Source organism: Herpailurus yagouaroundi, unplaced genomic scaffold (genome assembly GCF_014898765.1).
Source record: "Herpailurus yagouaroundi ecotype Mexico unplaced genomic scaffold, PumYag 28, whole genome shotgun sequence".
NCBI classification, from domain to species: Eukaryota; Metazoa; Chordata; class Mammalia; order Carnivora; family Felidae; genus Herpailurus; species Herpailurus yagouaroundi.
In genome coordinates this window covers 96,330,809-96,344,785 of record NW_024412376.1, presented here as the reverse complement: position 1 = coordinate 96,344,785, position 13,977 = coordinate 96,330,809, and the positions used below count along the sequence as shown (strand labels likewise).

General features: G+C 39.7%; 1 protein-coding gene across 3 annotated transcripts in view; it reads left to right on the top strand.

Annotated features, from left to right (window-relative positions):
- Positions 1-13,977, top strand: part of AFF1 (ALF transcription elongation factor 1) — a 135,702-nt gene that overhangs the window by 82,296 nt on the left and 39,429 nt on the right. For all 3 annotated transcript variants that reach the window (XM_040478867.1, XM_040478858.1, XM_040478849.1), the window contains exons 5-7: positions 1,404-1,490; positions 2,467-2,503; positions 5,967-6,018. In XM_040478867.1, the coding sequence (XP_040334801.1) occupies positions 1,404-1,490; positions 2,467-2,503; positions 5,967-6,018 (176 nt within the window). The remainder of the gene's footprint in view (positions 1-1,403; positions 1,491-2,466; positions 2,504-5,966; positions 6,019-13,977) is intronic.

Below are 13,977 nucleotides of genomic sequence, written 5' to 3'. Positions count from 1 at the left end.
TTAAGCCAGTTTACCAAGCAAGTCTGAGATGTGTGGGAATGAACTTCTTTCTCTTAGTTAGACTGGATAAGCGAAGGGGCCCACACCCTGTGCTCTCAGCCATCAGCTTCCTGGGACACCAAATCCGGTCATTTCAGACTTCAGTTTTCTCATCTGTAAAACGAAGGGGTTGATATTCATGATCTCAATGCCATTTTAAGAAATTGTGTGTGCACCTGCATATATTTGTGATTGGACATATTTAATCTGACATTCTGTTTAGGGCCAGGTTTTTAGCAAAGCAGAGTATAAGTCATGAATGCACTCAGAAAAAAAAGAATTCATGTCAGGATATATATATATATATTAATTTGGAAGATCTAAAAATCTTGCCTCCATGAAAATAGTGAATAGAAGTGAAACTTCTGTTGCTGGAAAGGGAACGTAATTTTTTTTTTTTTTTAATTTTTCTTTTCAATGTTTATTTATTTTTGGGTCAGAGAGAGACAGAGCATGAACGGGCGAGGGGCAGAGAGAGAGGGAGACACAGAATCGGAAACAGGCTCCAGGCTCTGAGCCATCAGCCCAGAGCCCGACGCGGGGCTCAAACTCACGGACCGCGAGATCGTGACCTGGCTGAAGTCGGACGCTTAACCGACTGCGCCACCCAGGCGCCCCGGGAACGTAATTTTTAAAGGCCCTTTCCTCCAAAAAAGTTCATATGTACTAATAGTGTGTATCAGGGAAGGGTCAAATCCATTAAAACTCTCCCAAGTGGAACAAGTGACCTGAATTACTTGTTTGCTTAAGTCAAACAGGAAAGTTCTTCTTCCTTTGAACTTAAATAATTCCAGGAAATGCAATAAAGAAGCTGAGGGAGAAAGAACGCATTGAGTAGAGACTCTGTGTTCACGGTTACATAAGCTCTGTTAATACCTATTACTGTTTATATGCTTTATAATATTCAGTGTTAAGACCATTCATGTTCTGCATTCTTGTTTTTCTTCTTTGAACTGATTACTGTTTTGTGAGTTGGAGATCTTTGGTGTTTGAACATAGCCCATTAAGTAGGGTTTTTTTTTAAAGTAAAATAACTTTTAAGATTTCACTTTTTATTTACTATCAACCCACTTTAAAAAGCTGGAGCGCCTGGGTGGCTCAGTGAGTTTAGCGTCCGACTTAGGTTTAGGTCATGATCTCACGGTTTGTGAGTTCGAGCCCTGCGTCGGGCTCTGTGCTGACAGCTTGGGGCCTGGAGCCTGCTTCGGAGTCTGTGTCTCCCTCTCTGTCTGCCCCTCTCTTGCTCCCTCTCTCTCTCTCTCAAAAATGAATAAATGTTAAAAAAAAGTCTTAAATAAAGTTAACTTACATAGCAATAAGTGTTCTATTTATAATTGTTCATCCCTTTCCAAATCTCTTTCCAGGAAATGACCCATTCATGGCCGCCTCCTTTGACAGCAATACATACGCCCAGTACAGCCGAGCCCTCCAAATTTCCTTTTCCGACAAAGGTAATTCCTTACAAGTACAGTAGGCACTGTATCCACATCAGTGAAAAGTCTTAAGTATTGCTGTGAACCAGATTAATCTAGCACTAGCTGTTGGAATATTTGCAGATAAGGTTAAAATTGCAGTTAATTTAGCGCTTAAAATGCTTCATAATGTTTTCAGACACTTCACTCTCCAAACTATGTCAGTAAGAACATCTTACATTTGTACCAAGTTTTATAGCTTATGAAAGCATTTAGGACTTTTCAGTAAATTCTCTCATTTGAGACTCTTACAAATGGGAAAACAGAAGTGCAGGGAAAGTAAGTAAGGTAAGTGTCTGATTCCTAGTTCAGGTCTAATACATAAATCTTCCACTTCTTATACTTCCTAATTTTCTTAAAGTTTGATATGATCATCTACATTAGCGCTGGTTTTAGTAACAAGTGGATCAGTTGCTGACTTGCATGTTTCATTGAAGCATTTGTGAACAATGAATTTTAAACACTGCCGTTTTCCTTTGCTTATTTGTACTTTTGGATCTCCTTGGAGCTATAGAAATGGCACCTTCAGATCTGTGTTTTGTCCAGCTTTGTATGCATGTGCATTGTTAATATATTATAGCTATTCCTTTCCATGGTATTGTTTTAAAAAGAGGTTATATCTACCCAAACCAGAATTTGCCATGTTAGATACTTTCCATATTTTCTCATGATAGTTTTTAAAAAATGTTCATTATTACTGGTTTTAAGGTAAACCTTATGCTTTGCATAAAATAAAATAAAATAAAATAAAATAAAATAAAATAAAATAAAATAAAATAAAATAAATCTATCTTTGCTGTAAGGAAAAGTAAACTCTAGGAAACAGGAGAAGAAATAAAACCTATTTTATGTAAAAATTAGATTTATCAGTGTTCATCAGACTTAGTGGTGATGCCACATAAGATTTATAAACCTTAGTATTTTGAGAACTGGAGATTTTTATTTTTCTTTCTAGGATTCTCAGCACATCAGTTCTGCAACTCAAAACCAAAGTAAGTAAATTGCGTGGAACTGATTTTTGCATTGAAAAACAAAGCATAGTTTTTACTGTTTTAATATAAGAAAATTAATGAAAAATGGCTTAGCACAGATGAGGGCTTCCTCTGTTGAAAGCATAGGAAAGGAGGGAAAACATAAAACTGTTCCTTGGATGGAATTTCAGATTGTTGCAAAGAGTTAATGAAGAGGTCGTAGTAAAATACTTAACAAATATAATGTGTTATAATTATAACAATTAGCTGTATATATAATTAATATATAATTATATAATTAGCTGATGTGTGCTACACATTTTGAATGTGACTCTCAAAGCATTATAATTCAGGAATTATATATAAGAATAGATTGGGGTATTTTGTGTGGTTCTTGTGTTGTGTTGTTTTGTTTTGTTTTTTTTTTTCTAAAAAAAAGTAAGAAATTTGTATAAGGAATAGAGCACACAGATGCTTTAGTTTTTCCTGTATGTATTCACCCTGTAATTCTTGTTTGTCTCTCTTTATGGATTGTAAATAGTTGGGAATTTAGGGGGAAACAGAAGTAAGCTAACTAGGTCTAGCCTTTCTCTTCATCAGTAACCCCTTGGTTCAGCAAATTTTTTTGTGTCCCAACTACATACAAGGCATTTGAAACCTTCTAAAAATGACTCAGGTATTTGCAGTCATTTAGTTTAGTAATATACGGTGGGCATCCAAGTTACGAAGTGCTAATCTTCAAAAAATCGGGCTACCAAAGTAGGATATGTATGTATGTCAGGAAAAGATTGTTCTTAGATATTTCATGGAGGTGACTCTTTCTCAGATCTCCCCACCTCATTCTTTTCCCTCACTTACATTTTTCCCTTTATTATTCTATTGTTTAAATTACAAGGATGTGGGGAGAATAGAAAAGGTGAGGAAAGCAAGAAGCAGAATATCCCTTCCTCTAGAATGGGAGTGGGCCCATCATAGCCTGAGAGTCCGTCTGTTCTGCATCTATATTTTGTAAAGGTTTTATTAGGACACAGCCTTACCATTCATTTATTATTATGCTACAAGGTACAGCATGCAAAGTCCACAATATTTACTGTCTAACCTTTATAGAAAAAGTTCGCCATCCCCTGCTCTAGATGTTGAATAAGATCTTCAATGAATTTATTACTGAATTTCCCCTACATGCAGAGAAGTAAACCTGATCATCTTGCCACAGTATTGTATAAAAGTAGCAAGGTAAAATTAACAGAAATTGGTGGCTTCTTGGGGGAGATGGGGAAATCTTTTTTTCTCAACGTCTTGGCTGCCTATACAGAGACAGATAAGCAGTGAGAGTGGCACAAGTCTTAGATGCATTGCCAGCTTAGCTGTGGACAGGAGTAGTATGTGCCCCTTTTACTTGTTGCTCTCCCTGAGCTACCCCCTTTGGTAGGTCTGCCAGTCAGGCAGATTGTATGCCTTCCACTGGCTTACAGCTCTGATGATTGCTCAGTCTTGGTTTAGAAAGATTCCCTTTAATTCTTTGTTTGATTTCCTTCTTATAGCAAAAATATAGTTGAAGATGAGCTGGTAAGCACTTTTTTTGGCTGCGGATGGATGGCCCTCTTGGCCACTGGAGTAGCATGGGCTGATTCCCCCTTGTTCTGATACGTTTTCAGACCCTGGCAGGACTCCAGTAGATCTTGGCTCACTAGATGCTTACCCTGGGGTTTTTCCTGCTGCTGCCACTCTGTCTGTTGGTGTTCTGGGGAACCTTGTTCCCTTTTGTGAGACTGGCCTTTGCAGGGCCTCGTTGGACCCTAGAAGGGTCTAGTTGTATGTTGGATGAAGAGGGAGTGGATTACTTGCCGATTTAGTGATCAGAAAAGTAGAATTTGACATGTGTTTCTCAAAGTATGCTCAGCAAGAGAATTCAAATTTCTTGAGAGGTTATCTTCAGGTTTTAGAGTCTGTAGAGAATGAGGTATAAGGGTTTTACTTGCATGCCCCAGTATTTATGTTCCCAGGTTTGCAAAAACATGACTGCCTGAGGATAACCAAGCCTCGTGGTGCTTAAGACCCAGTGAAGAACACTGTATGGGAGTCCCTGTGATTGTGTTGAAGAGTGACCTTAGCCCCTCCCATTTGTAGTCCTGCCTCCAGCTTTAGCCCCAAGGGGAAGCAGTTCAAAAATATCATGGAAGAGCTGCTGCCACCACGAGGACAGAGTGATTAATTGCAGGGTCTCCACATGACATTTTTGGGAAATCTTCAACCGTGTCTTAAAAGGCACCCATATTGCCATTCTACTTCAAGTTCTGTTTCAGCTATTACCTCACACCTAGAGCAGGCTCCCAGCTGGCTCGTTTCCTCCACATTTACTATTTCCCCATTCCCTTCTAGGTTCTATCAGGTGGCACCACTAGACTAATCTTTCTGAGGAATCTGTCATGTTCCTGTTTAGACCTTTGGCGATGTCTCATTGCCTAACAATGTTATAACTTACCATCGTGGTGGCATCCAGTGCCCTCTAAAATTCAACCTTCACCCATCTTTCTGTGGTGTCCACACCTTTTGCGCCCCGCCCTTACTGTTTCCAAATCTGTGCCATTTTAAATCTTCCCTCTTCTTTGCCTTGGCTCACACAGTCTCTTCTGCCAAAGGCCTTCCTCACCCTCCTGTCTCTCTGTGGCCAGAGCAGTCATTCTGTCAAAATCTCCCCCATCTTTTGTGACACAATTCATTTTGCTCCTTGCCTAACTTGCCTTCTTTAGTCATAGTCAACAGACCATTCCCTAGATTCCTGGTACAGTTAATTTATATGATTGATTTGTGTACTCATCTCACACTGCCTGGGGTCATAGATCTATGTTTGTGTGCCTGTCACGTGTTCCTCAGTTAATTGTAAGCTCATCGAGGACAGGATCAAATGCCTTGAACATCTTGTATCTGTGAGGCATTCTGCAGATAGCTGTTGAATAAATGAATGGGGGCAGGTGTTGAATAACGGGGGTACGGATGAGAAGGGGAGCACACTTGACCAAATACAGAGGCTGAGAAAAGGGAGTGCTAGCAAATCACTGAAAGATAGGTGAGGTCAGACCAGGTGAGAGTGAGTGCCGCCCTTTGATAGTGCTAACACGTGAGCCGCCCCCCACAACCCGACGTCAAGGAAAGTCAGGTTCCAGCACGTAGGAAAGTTACCAGCCATGTGGCAGTGTGTGCTGCAAGCAGTTCTTTTCTGTGTTTTTGCTCTGTTCAGGATTCTTTGATTCTGAGCAAGTCTACTCTAGAGGTGATGTAAGTTATTATATAATGGTGAGATTGTACCAAGTGCGGTGTGTATAGCAAGCACTGTGGTTGACTGAGTTCAAGCATACTAAACGATTAGGTGGAAAAGGTGAGGACAGCGGTGGAGGGACAGCAAAAAAAAAAAAAGGGGGGGGGTTATAAGAAACTCATGAATATATCTCACTGTGTTGCTTTGATCATTTGCCTTTCCCCACAGAACAATATGATACATCTTCAAAAAACCACACTAATTCTCAGCAGGGAACATCGTAAGTAAAATGCTTTTGTTTATTAAGAGTTTATAACGTAACATTGTAATTTCCCACGTAAATCTATTGCCTAGATTTTTTTGCCCTACTGCTTTCAAGTAATGGCTTTCTTTCATGAACTACCACTGCTTTGTAAAAGGAAGTAATACCCTAGATTTATGCTTGGATTAAGTTCTCCTGTTGAGGGTTCAGGTTCCATAACAGAGTTTGCCAAGGGGTTTTCTCAAAAGAAAAGCATTTGAGCTGTTATTTACATATTAACTGTGGAAAATAGAAGGTTTTAGCTTCGTAAAATTCAGTCTCAAATAGCTTTGGCTTTAGGAAACAAATTTGGGGGGATGTGTACAATTTAAGATTTTTTTTTGGCCACTTTTTTGGCCTAGTTTTAACTAATAAAGAACAAGTCCTGTTGCCCAGCTGTTCTTTATTAAGGCCAAGTAAGTCCAGATACATTTGGGGTTTTTGGAACAGTTTGAAGTACATAATAAAGATTTTTAAATCAGCATTTTGACCTAATTTGTCATTTTTTGATGGTATTAAAGTAATATTTCTTGCTTTTCATACAACTAGGAAGGGTTTTTAGGAACTAGGCGATACTCCTTCAGTATCTAATCAGTAACTGACCAGGAGCTGCCAATCTCCCAGAATTTGAGGTTCGAGCTCCAGCTTTGCTCTGGGCACAGTATTTGTTCCATGTGCTTTGGAAGGAGGCATTGCTGTGGGTTGAATTTTTAAAAAGCTGTGTAGTTGAGGCAAAGAGGTTATTTTATCTTTTCACCGTAACTCTGAATGTGAGACTGGACTCAATCCCTGTTCCTAAGCACCAGCTCCTCAATGGAATTTGTTTTCATTTCTCCAAAGCAAAATCAGAAGGAAAAAAAAATATATATATATAACATGATTTTTTTTTTAAAGATTAACCTATTATAGTTTGAAGGGTGGACTTTTCTGTGTGTGTAATAAAAATTATTTTATTTATAGTACTGGCAGATGGTGAACATTTGCTTGTTTTTATTGTCCTTTTACCAGAAAAAATGTTTAACCCCTATGTGCGTTTTCTTTCCTTTTTTCCCTCTTTTCTGCTGCTGCTGCTGCTGCTGCCGCCTCTTCTCCTCTTCCCTTCCCCCTCCCCTCTGACGCCCCTCCTCCTTCTCTTTGTCCTCCTCCTCCTCCTCCCTTTTTAATTCTTCTGGCTCCTAAATTCTGAAAGTATGGAATCACTGACTTAGATTACATTGAAAGGAGGAGAGTTTTTAAACCAGTTGATGGCTGGTAGAAAATAGAAATTATAGATCCAGGGACCACAATTGCAATAATTCTGTGGAAGCTCTAACTTCCCCAGGGTTGTACACCTTGTACTCTTTGTAATGGTTGGTGGTAAAGCCCTTTATACAATAAAAGGCCCTTGTCAGTGTCTTTGGGGACTGTGAGGAAGAGGGAATTAAAGAGCCTGCATCCCCCTTGGCAGTAAGATTAGCAGGGAGGAGTTCCCCACGGAGCAGCAGCGCTTGGAGGCAGCAGCACCAAGAGAAGGAAGCCGCTGTGTGCCTGGGCCTGGGGGTAGAGGAAAAAAGGCAACTCTGGTATGAGCTAGGCCTGAGGGCTAGGCAGCCTCAGACTGAGCGGGCCAAAGTTACAGCTTCCCACACCAATTTCCATCAGCTTTCAGGCTTGGGTAGTTGGGTAGACCATTTTCTCTGACAGTTTTGCTCCTCAGAGGAATAGGCAGTTCTCCTGCCGAGATAAACCACTGAAATCAGAGGTGCCTGAAAGTGTATGGCAGGTAAACTTCTGTCTTGTGACATACATAGTGCTTTCTTCGTAGAACTGTTCATTTGCCAGAAATAAAATCACGTAGGAAAGAATATTTATTATGATCCTGATAGGTTGAAGGAGGGGAGGAAAGCAGGGCCTGTGGAAGGTGAAGAGGAAAAGGAAGCATGAAATAGGAGAGAACGTAGTCCCCAGGCTCAGTAGAATAATGAGGGTGGTATGGCTGTGGTTGGATGGGGGTGGGGCTGGTGGTATCCATAAGTGCCAAATGTACCTCGGGGGGAAAGGAATCACTTCAGTGTCCCAATTAATTTGTAAAGTGCAGTCGTAGTTTCAGATTTAGTATGTCACATCTGTTAGTGCCCACGGGTTAATTTGATCTAGCGTCAGCATTAAGGTTCTTTGACATGTAGTTAAACGATTTGAGTGGCACACAGAGTACCAGAGGGATGGCCTAATGTACTTTGAATGTCAGGAAAAAAAAATGTTAATTTTGGGGTCGTTTGTACTTTGGTTTAAAAAAATCAATCCAAGTCTTAATGCTTTTTCTTTCAGTCGCAAATATTTTGGAATCCTTAGAAAAGTGGAGTAGTGCATGTGAAAGGAAAACAGAGTGACCCAGTACTGGAGAATAAGTTTGTGGAGAGTCTGTATTAACTCTTAACATCTGTCCAGGCTTGGGGTGGGGAGCAGGGCAGGTCAGCGGGGGCCATTAGCTAGGTGGTGGAAGGATGTAGGTGTGAAAGAAATATGTGCTGAATCCCTTACTTTTTAATCTCTGAAGTTGAAACTCTCAAATGATGAATTCCTTCTGCCACCCTTTGCTAGGGAGTGAATAGCTATGATGTTAGTGCTGTTTGCCCTTAAATTTAGGGGAAGTGGTATTGATTTAAGGCCGCCTGACTTTGGAATCCTTTTCTAAGGCTTAGATCTGTTGAGTTCCCAAGGCAAAGTGTAAGGTATAGCAAAACCTTGGATTGCGAGTAACTCGGTCTATGATGTTCTGCGACACGAGCAAACATTTCTTTTTTATTTTTCTTTTTTAATTTTTTTTTAACGTTTATTCATTTTTGAGAGACAGAGACAGAGCATGAGCGGGGAAGGGGCAGAGAGAGGGAGACACAGAATCTGAAGCAGGCTCCAGGTTCTGAGTCGTCTGCACAGAGCCCAATGCGGGGCTCGAACCCACGAACTGCAAGATCATGACCTGAGCCAAAGTCGGTCGCTCAACCGACTGAGCCACCCAGGTTCCCCACGAGCAAGCATTTCTAATAAGTTTTAACTTGATAAATGAATGATGTCTTGCAGTACGAGTAGTACATAATGCCGAATGTGACATGATCACAACTGAGCCAGTGGTTCTTGAAATTCACTTTGATACATCAGTGCTTTGGATTACAGGCATGTTTCTGGAACAAATTATGCTTGCAAACCAAGGTTTTATTGTATTTCCTTCTTCTATACACTTATGTCCTTTTATAATTCCCTTGTTGTGCAGCCAGATATAGTTGACCAGTGTCATTGTTTTTTGTCAGCCTCTCAAAAGAGATCATGTGTTTATTCTAGAAACTACAAAGCACTTGAATAGGTGTTACCGTGCTAACTTCTTTCTCCCTTCCTACCCTACCTTCAAATCGCAAGTTTTTACTAGAAGGTGTCCTCCTTTATTTTTATTGGTTCCGCTTCCAAAATCATCAGTATTTATCGGGACTAAGAGGCAGAAATTAACCATTTTAGCAATTTGCAATTTTTATTACTCACATGGGAAGTTTCTTCTGACATGAGAATATCTGGATATGAAGGCTGGGATTGGGATGGTCCTGGAAGTTTGACAAAAAGGAATTGTGCAAAGTTAATAAAAGCTGGGAAGAGTCTGATACCTTTTTAAGTGAGTCTGAGTTTTCATCTCTTGCTCAAAACATTATTGGTTTTTAAATATCTTGGTAAAAGAATTAGGGAAAACCTATTCTATCAGTTTATTATAATATAAAATCATCACTTCAGGACATTTGACAGTTGAAATGTCCCAGAATGAAGTCTAAAGAAGTGGCTTATCTGTACCAGTTCATCTAAATCATATGTAGCCTAAGGAAATTATTATTATTATTTTTGTTTTTACTATTCGCTGATACACATTTCAGAAGAAGTAGTAGAAATCACCCTAATGTGCATAGCTTATAAATTATCTGTCACTGAGGTCACACTCCTATGGCCTTGTTCACAGTTCTTCAAAACAAAGAACAAATATTTGTGCTGGTCACTTATGTGTTGGTAGGACTACATTAAAGTTGAGCATCACAGAATGTAAATGGAGAGCCAGTTTTTAATGATAATTCTCAGTACTCAGGACCAGGTGTTGCTGGAGAAGAATACGCTTCATATTCATTCCCAATTTGTCTGATGAATTCGGGGATATTGGTGTTCATAATTATTTTAGTTACGTAGGTATTTTAAGAAGTGTTAGTTTTCGGGAGAAAAGGTAGAATTGTAAAATGAAAGCAAATAAGGATTATAGCATTTTATATTTATTTATTCTAATTAATTTATTTTTTTTAATGTCTATTTTTGAGAGAGAGCATGAGTAGGGGAGGGACAGAGAGAGAGAGGCAGGTAGAGCCCAGAGCCTGACACGGGGCTCAAGCTCCTGAACTGTGAGATCATGACCTGAGACGAAATCAAGAGTTGGAAGCTCACCCAGGAGCCCCAAGGAATATAGCTGTTTTTAAAAAAGGAGTTAATGTTAGCCATGCTATAGAGAAATGAGAATTTATAAAATGGAGTATTAAAGAATTTCTTTAAAAAATGTTGTGTTAAAATTTATTTTAGAGCATAAATTGGGGAGAGAGGCAGGGCGGGGGGAGGGAGGGAGAGAGAGAGAGAGAGAATGAATGAATGAATGAGAATGAATGAATGAATTTAAGCAGGCTTCACACTCAATGCGTGAGCCCATCACAGAGCTCCATCCCATGACCATGGATCATGACCTGAGCTGAAATCAAGAGTTGGACCCTCAACCAACTGAGCCTCCCAGGTGCCCTGCCCACCAAGAATTTCTACTCTTAAGTGAAAGCAAACAAAAAGAATCTTGGTGTGCAGTATTTTACAAAAATCTGCTTATTTCAGAATTATAGTCCCTCAGGCACATTAAACCAATATTTACAAAATACTGAAACTCCCAAATGTAGAATCACCTCTTTTCCTCATTTGCACTGTGCTGTGACCAGCACCTGGTAGAATTATGGTCTCTTGGAATAATCATTTTAACTCTTAGATTTCTAGCTTTAGTAGATGATATTCTTGAATCCCTTGGAGGGTAATATTTGACTTAACATTCTATACAAGCTCATGCTGGAAACTTGCATAATATTGAAGGGATATTCTGATGAGGCTATGAAATGAAGCATACTTTAAATAATTATAAAAATAATACTAAGGTGCTAGAGGATTGTCCTCTTCAAAGTTTTCACCTTGGAGCTGAATTTTCCCAAATGATCCAGCCACGGCTTAAACTACTTTGGGAGTGCCCCTTTAGGATAAAATATACTGCTATATTTGGTCTTAGACCAAAGATAAATAAAATGGACCAGAAGAATAAATTTATCGCTTGTCTGTTGTATAATAGGTAAGTGTTAGGAAAATGAGTTTCTTCTACAAAAGAAAAATGATTCTCCTTATTTAACATGCTTTAGACCCCAATTATATAAATCTTATTCTGAGGGCTTGGCTCCAGGTGACTTTGGAGATATTTCTAAAAATTGCTTCCATTTATGCATTGAGTGCATAATTAGTGAACACATGCTGTGTGCCTGGTGCTCCTTTAGGGACTTGGAAACAGTGGCCAATAAGACAAAATTCTTGTCTTCCACATCTTGTAACTTAATGTGGGTGGCATGTAATACAAACTTGGTGATGTGATAGTGACAGGCTCAGGGAGGAGTTCTTTTGGGTGGTGGTGAGATGTTTGGGAGGGAGGTCAGGAAAGGTCTCTCAGAGGAGGTAACATTTGATCTGGAGCCTGAATGATGAGAGAGGGAGGCAGAGAACTCCTGCCACGTCTAAAGGGGTTTGATAGATTTTGCAGCAGGCTCTGAAGCCACTTGAAAACATCAGCAAGTCATTCTTAACTTGGGGTGACAACTTTGAAGTAGTTCCTTTGCATATGCAAAAACATGGTTTTAAGGGAGCCCATGAAGGTCGATTCAAGTCTCACTTTGGATCATAACTGCTGATTTACTGCAGTAAGTGACCATAGACTAATTTAAACATGGGTTGAAAGATTGAATAAAATGTTTTAATTTGCTAAGAATTAGCCCTAAAGGCAGTTTGTACATTCCACCCACTGTGGGATGGTGGGCTATTACTAAATGAACAAGATGTGGTCTACTTGCATAAGAATGTCTATTCTGTCTCATCCTGCATGGGCCTCCAAAGCCCTCTGTTAACTTACCTCTCTACCCTCCCTTACTACCCCTCTTCCTGAATACTCTGGTGTACTTTGCACTGTGGCCACGTTGGCCTCCTTGGCCTCCTTGCTATTTTCTGTGCCCTGATCACTCTACCCTCTATTTGTGCAATGGACGCCACCCCCTTATCAGCACAGACTTCTTTAACTACCCCATGTAGAAAAGGAACCCGAACCCATCTTTATTCTTTTATTTCCCTCCATAGGGTTTTTACCCATTGAAAAAGTATATATTTAGTTGTTTATTTCCCTTTTCATAAGGGAAAAGTATTTATTTTAGTTGTTCATCTCCTTCTCCTAGACTGTAAGTGCCACAAAACAGAATTTGTCTGCTTAGAGTTGTATCCATTGAGTCTAGAGCAGGGTTTGGCATATAGTAAGTACTAAGAGTAAATGTGGAAGGAAAAAATATTACACTTAGATTTGATTAAATATATGCATAAGCAATATTTTTTATTAATTTTTTAATGTTTACTTAGAGCATGAGCGGGGAAGGGGCAGAGAGAGAGGGGAGACAGAATCCTAAGCAGGCTCCACACTGCCAGCACAGAGCCTGATGCGGGGCTTGAACTCACGACCGTGAGATCATGACCTGAGCTGAAATCAAGAGTTGGATGCTTAACTGACTGAGCCACCCAGGCACCCCAATAAGCAATGTTAGCAGGATTTTCAGTGGTAATTTTTCCCGGTTCTTCCTGGTTGTCCAGTATGTCATTCTTGCACTAGTATCTTATGTCATACCTTTCTTTTTTTTTTTTTTTTTTTTAAGTAATCTCTCTGCCCAACTCGGGGCTTGAACACACAACTTTGAGCTCAAGAATCATGTGATGTACTGACTGAACCAGCCAGGCACCCATGTTACATTTACTGATTTAATCTTATTATTTACTTCAGATTTCCCTTCATTTATACTCTTGTAATTTTTCTCACATCCTTATGTGACCTCAGATAATCTTCACCTCTTCCATGGATTTTAAATCATCTGTTACACCTTTGACAGTTTTTACTTAATCAGCCATAACCTCAATTACTACAGTAGATCATGTACTGAGCCACTTTACCCTCAATCTTGTTTGTCCATAACCTCCCATAGTTCATGAATTTGAGTAATGCCAACACTGTCACCATTTATGGAGAGTTCCCCTTAGATGTAGTGTCACAGCTGCTTGAGATTTGTTTTTTCGATTTTTCATTTAGTGTACGTGGAACCTTCCTCATAATTGGTAATCTTCCATCATCTGCAAAACATTTTGCAGTCCTTATTGCTGCCCTTTACCAGAAAAGGAATCACAGCCTGATTGAATTTTAGATTTGAAGAATTATGTATGTCCACTTTGGAGCCCAGCCTCTTTCTCTTTCCCTGCACTCCATCACCCGTCCTATTCCCAAATCAGTTTTAAGTTTGTGAGATTGTTCAAGTTTACACATTCTCACGTGTTCATTAGCGGTTTCGAAAAAGTATTACTTACCGTTTTAAACACACCTAATACCAGGGTTGTGACTTACTAATTACCGTGAGCTTGCCTTCACTTGCTCTTTCCCCAAAAAAACGTATGGCGTGATCATAGGAAATGTTGAGCCAAAAAATCCACTTATTTACGTCGTTTTGGGGTTTGAGTTGAGATGTTACAGAATATTGGCAGTGAAGTCTTTGGCAAGCCCAGTACTGAGGAATGGGAAAGGAATAAAGGCTTGTCTTGTGTGTCTTCGCACAGTAACAGTCG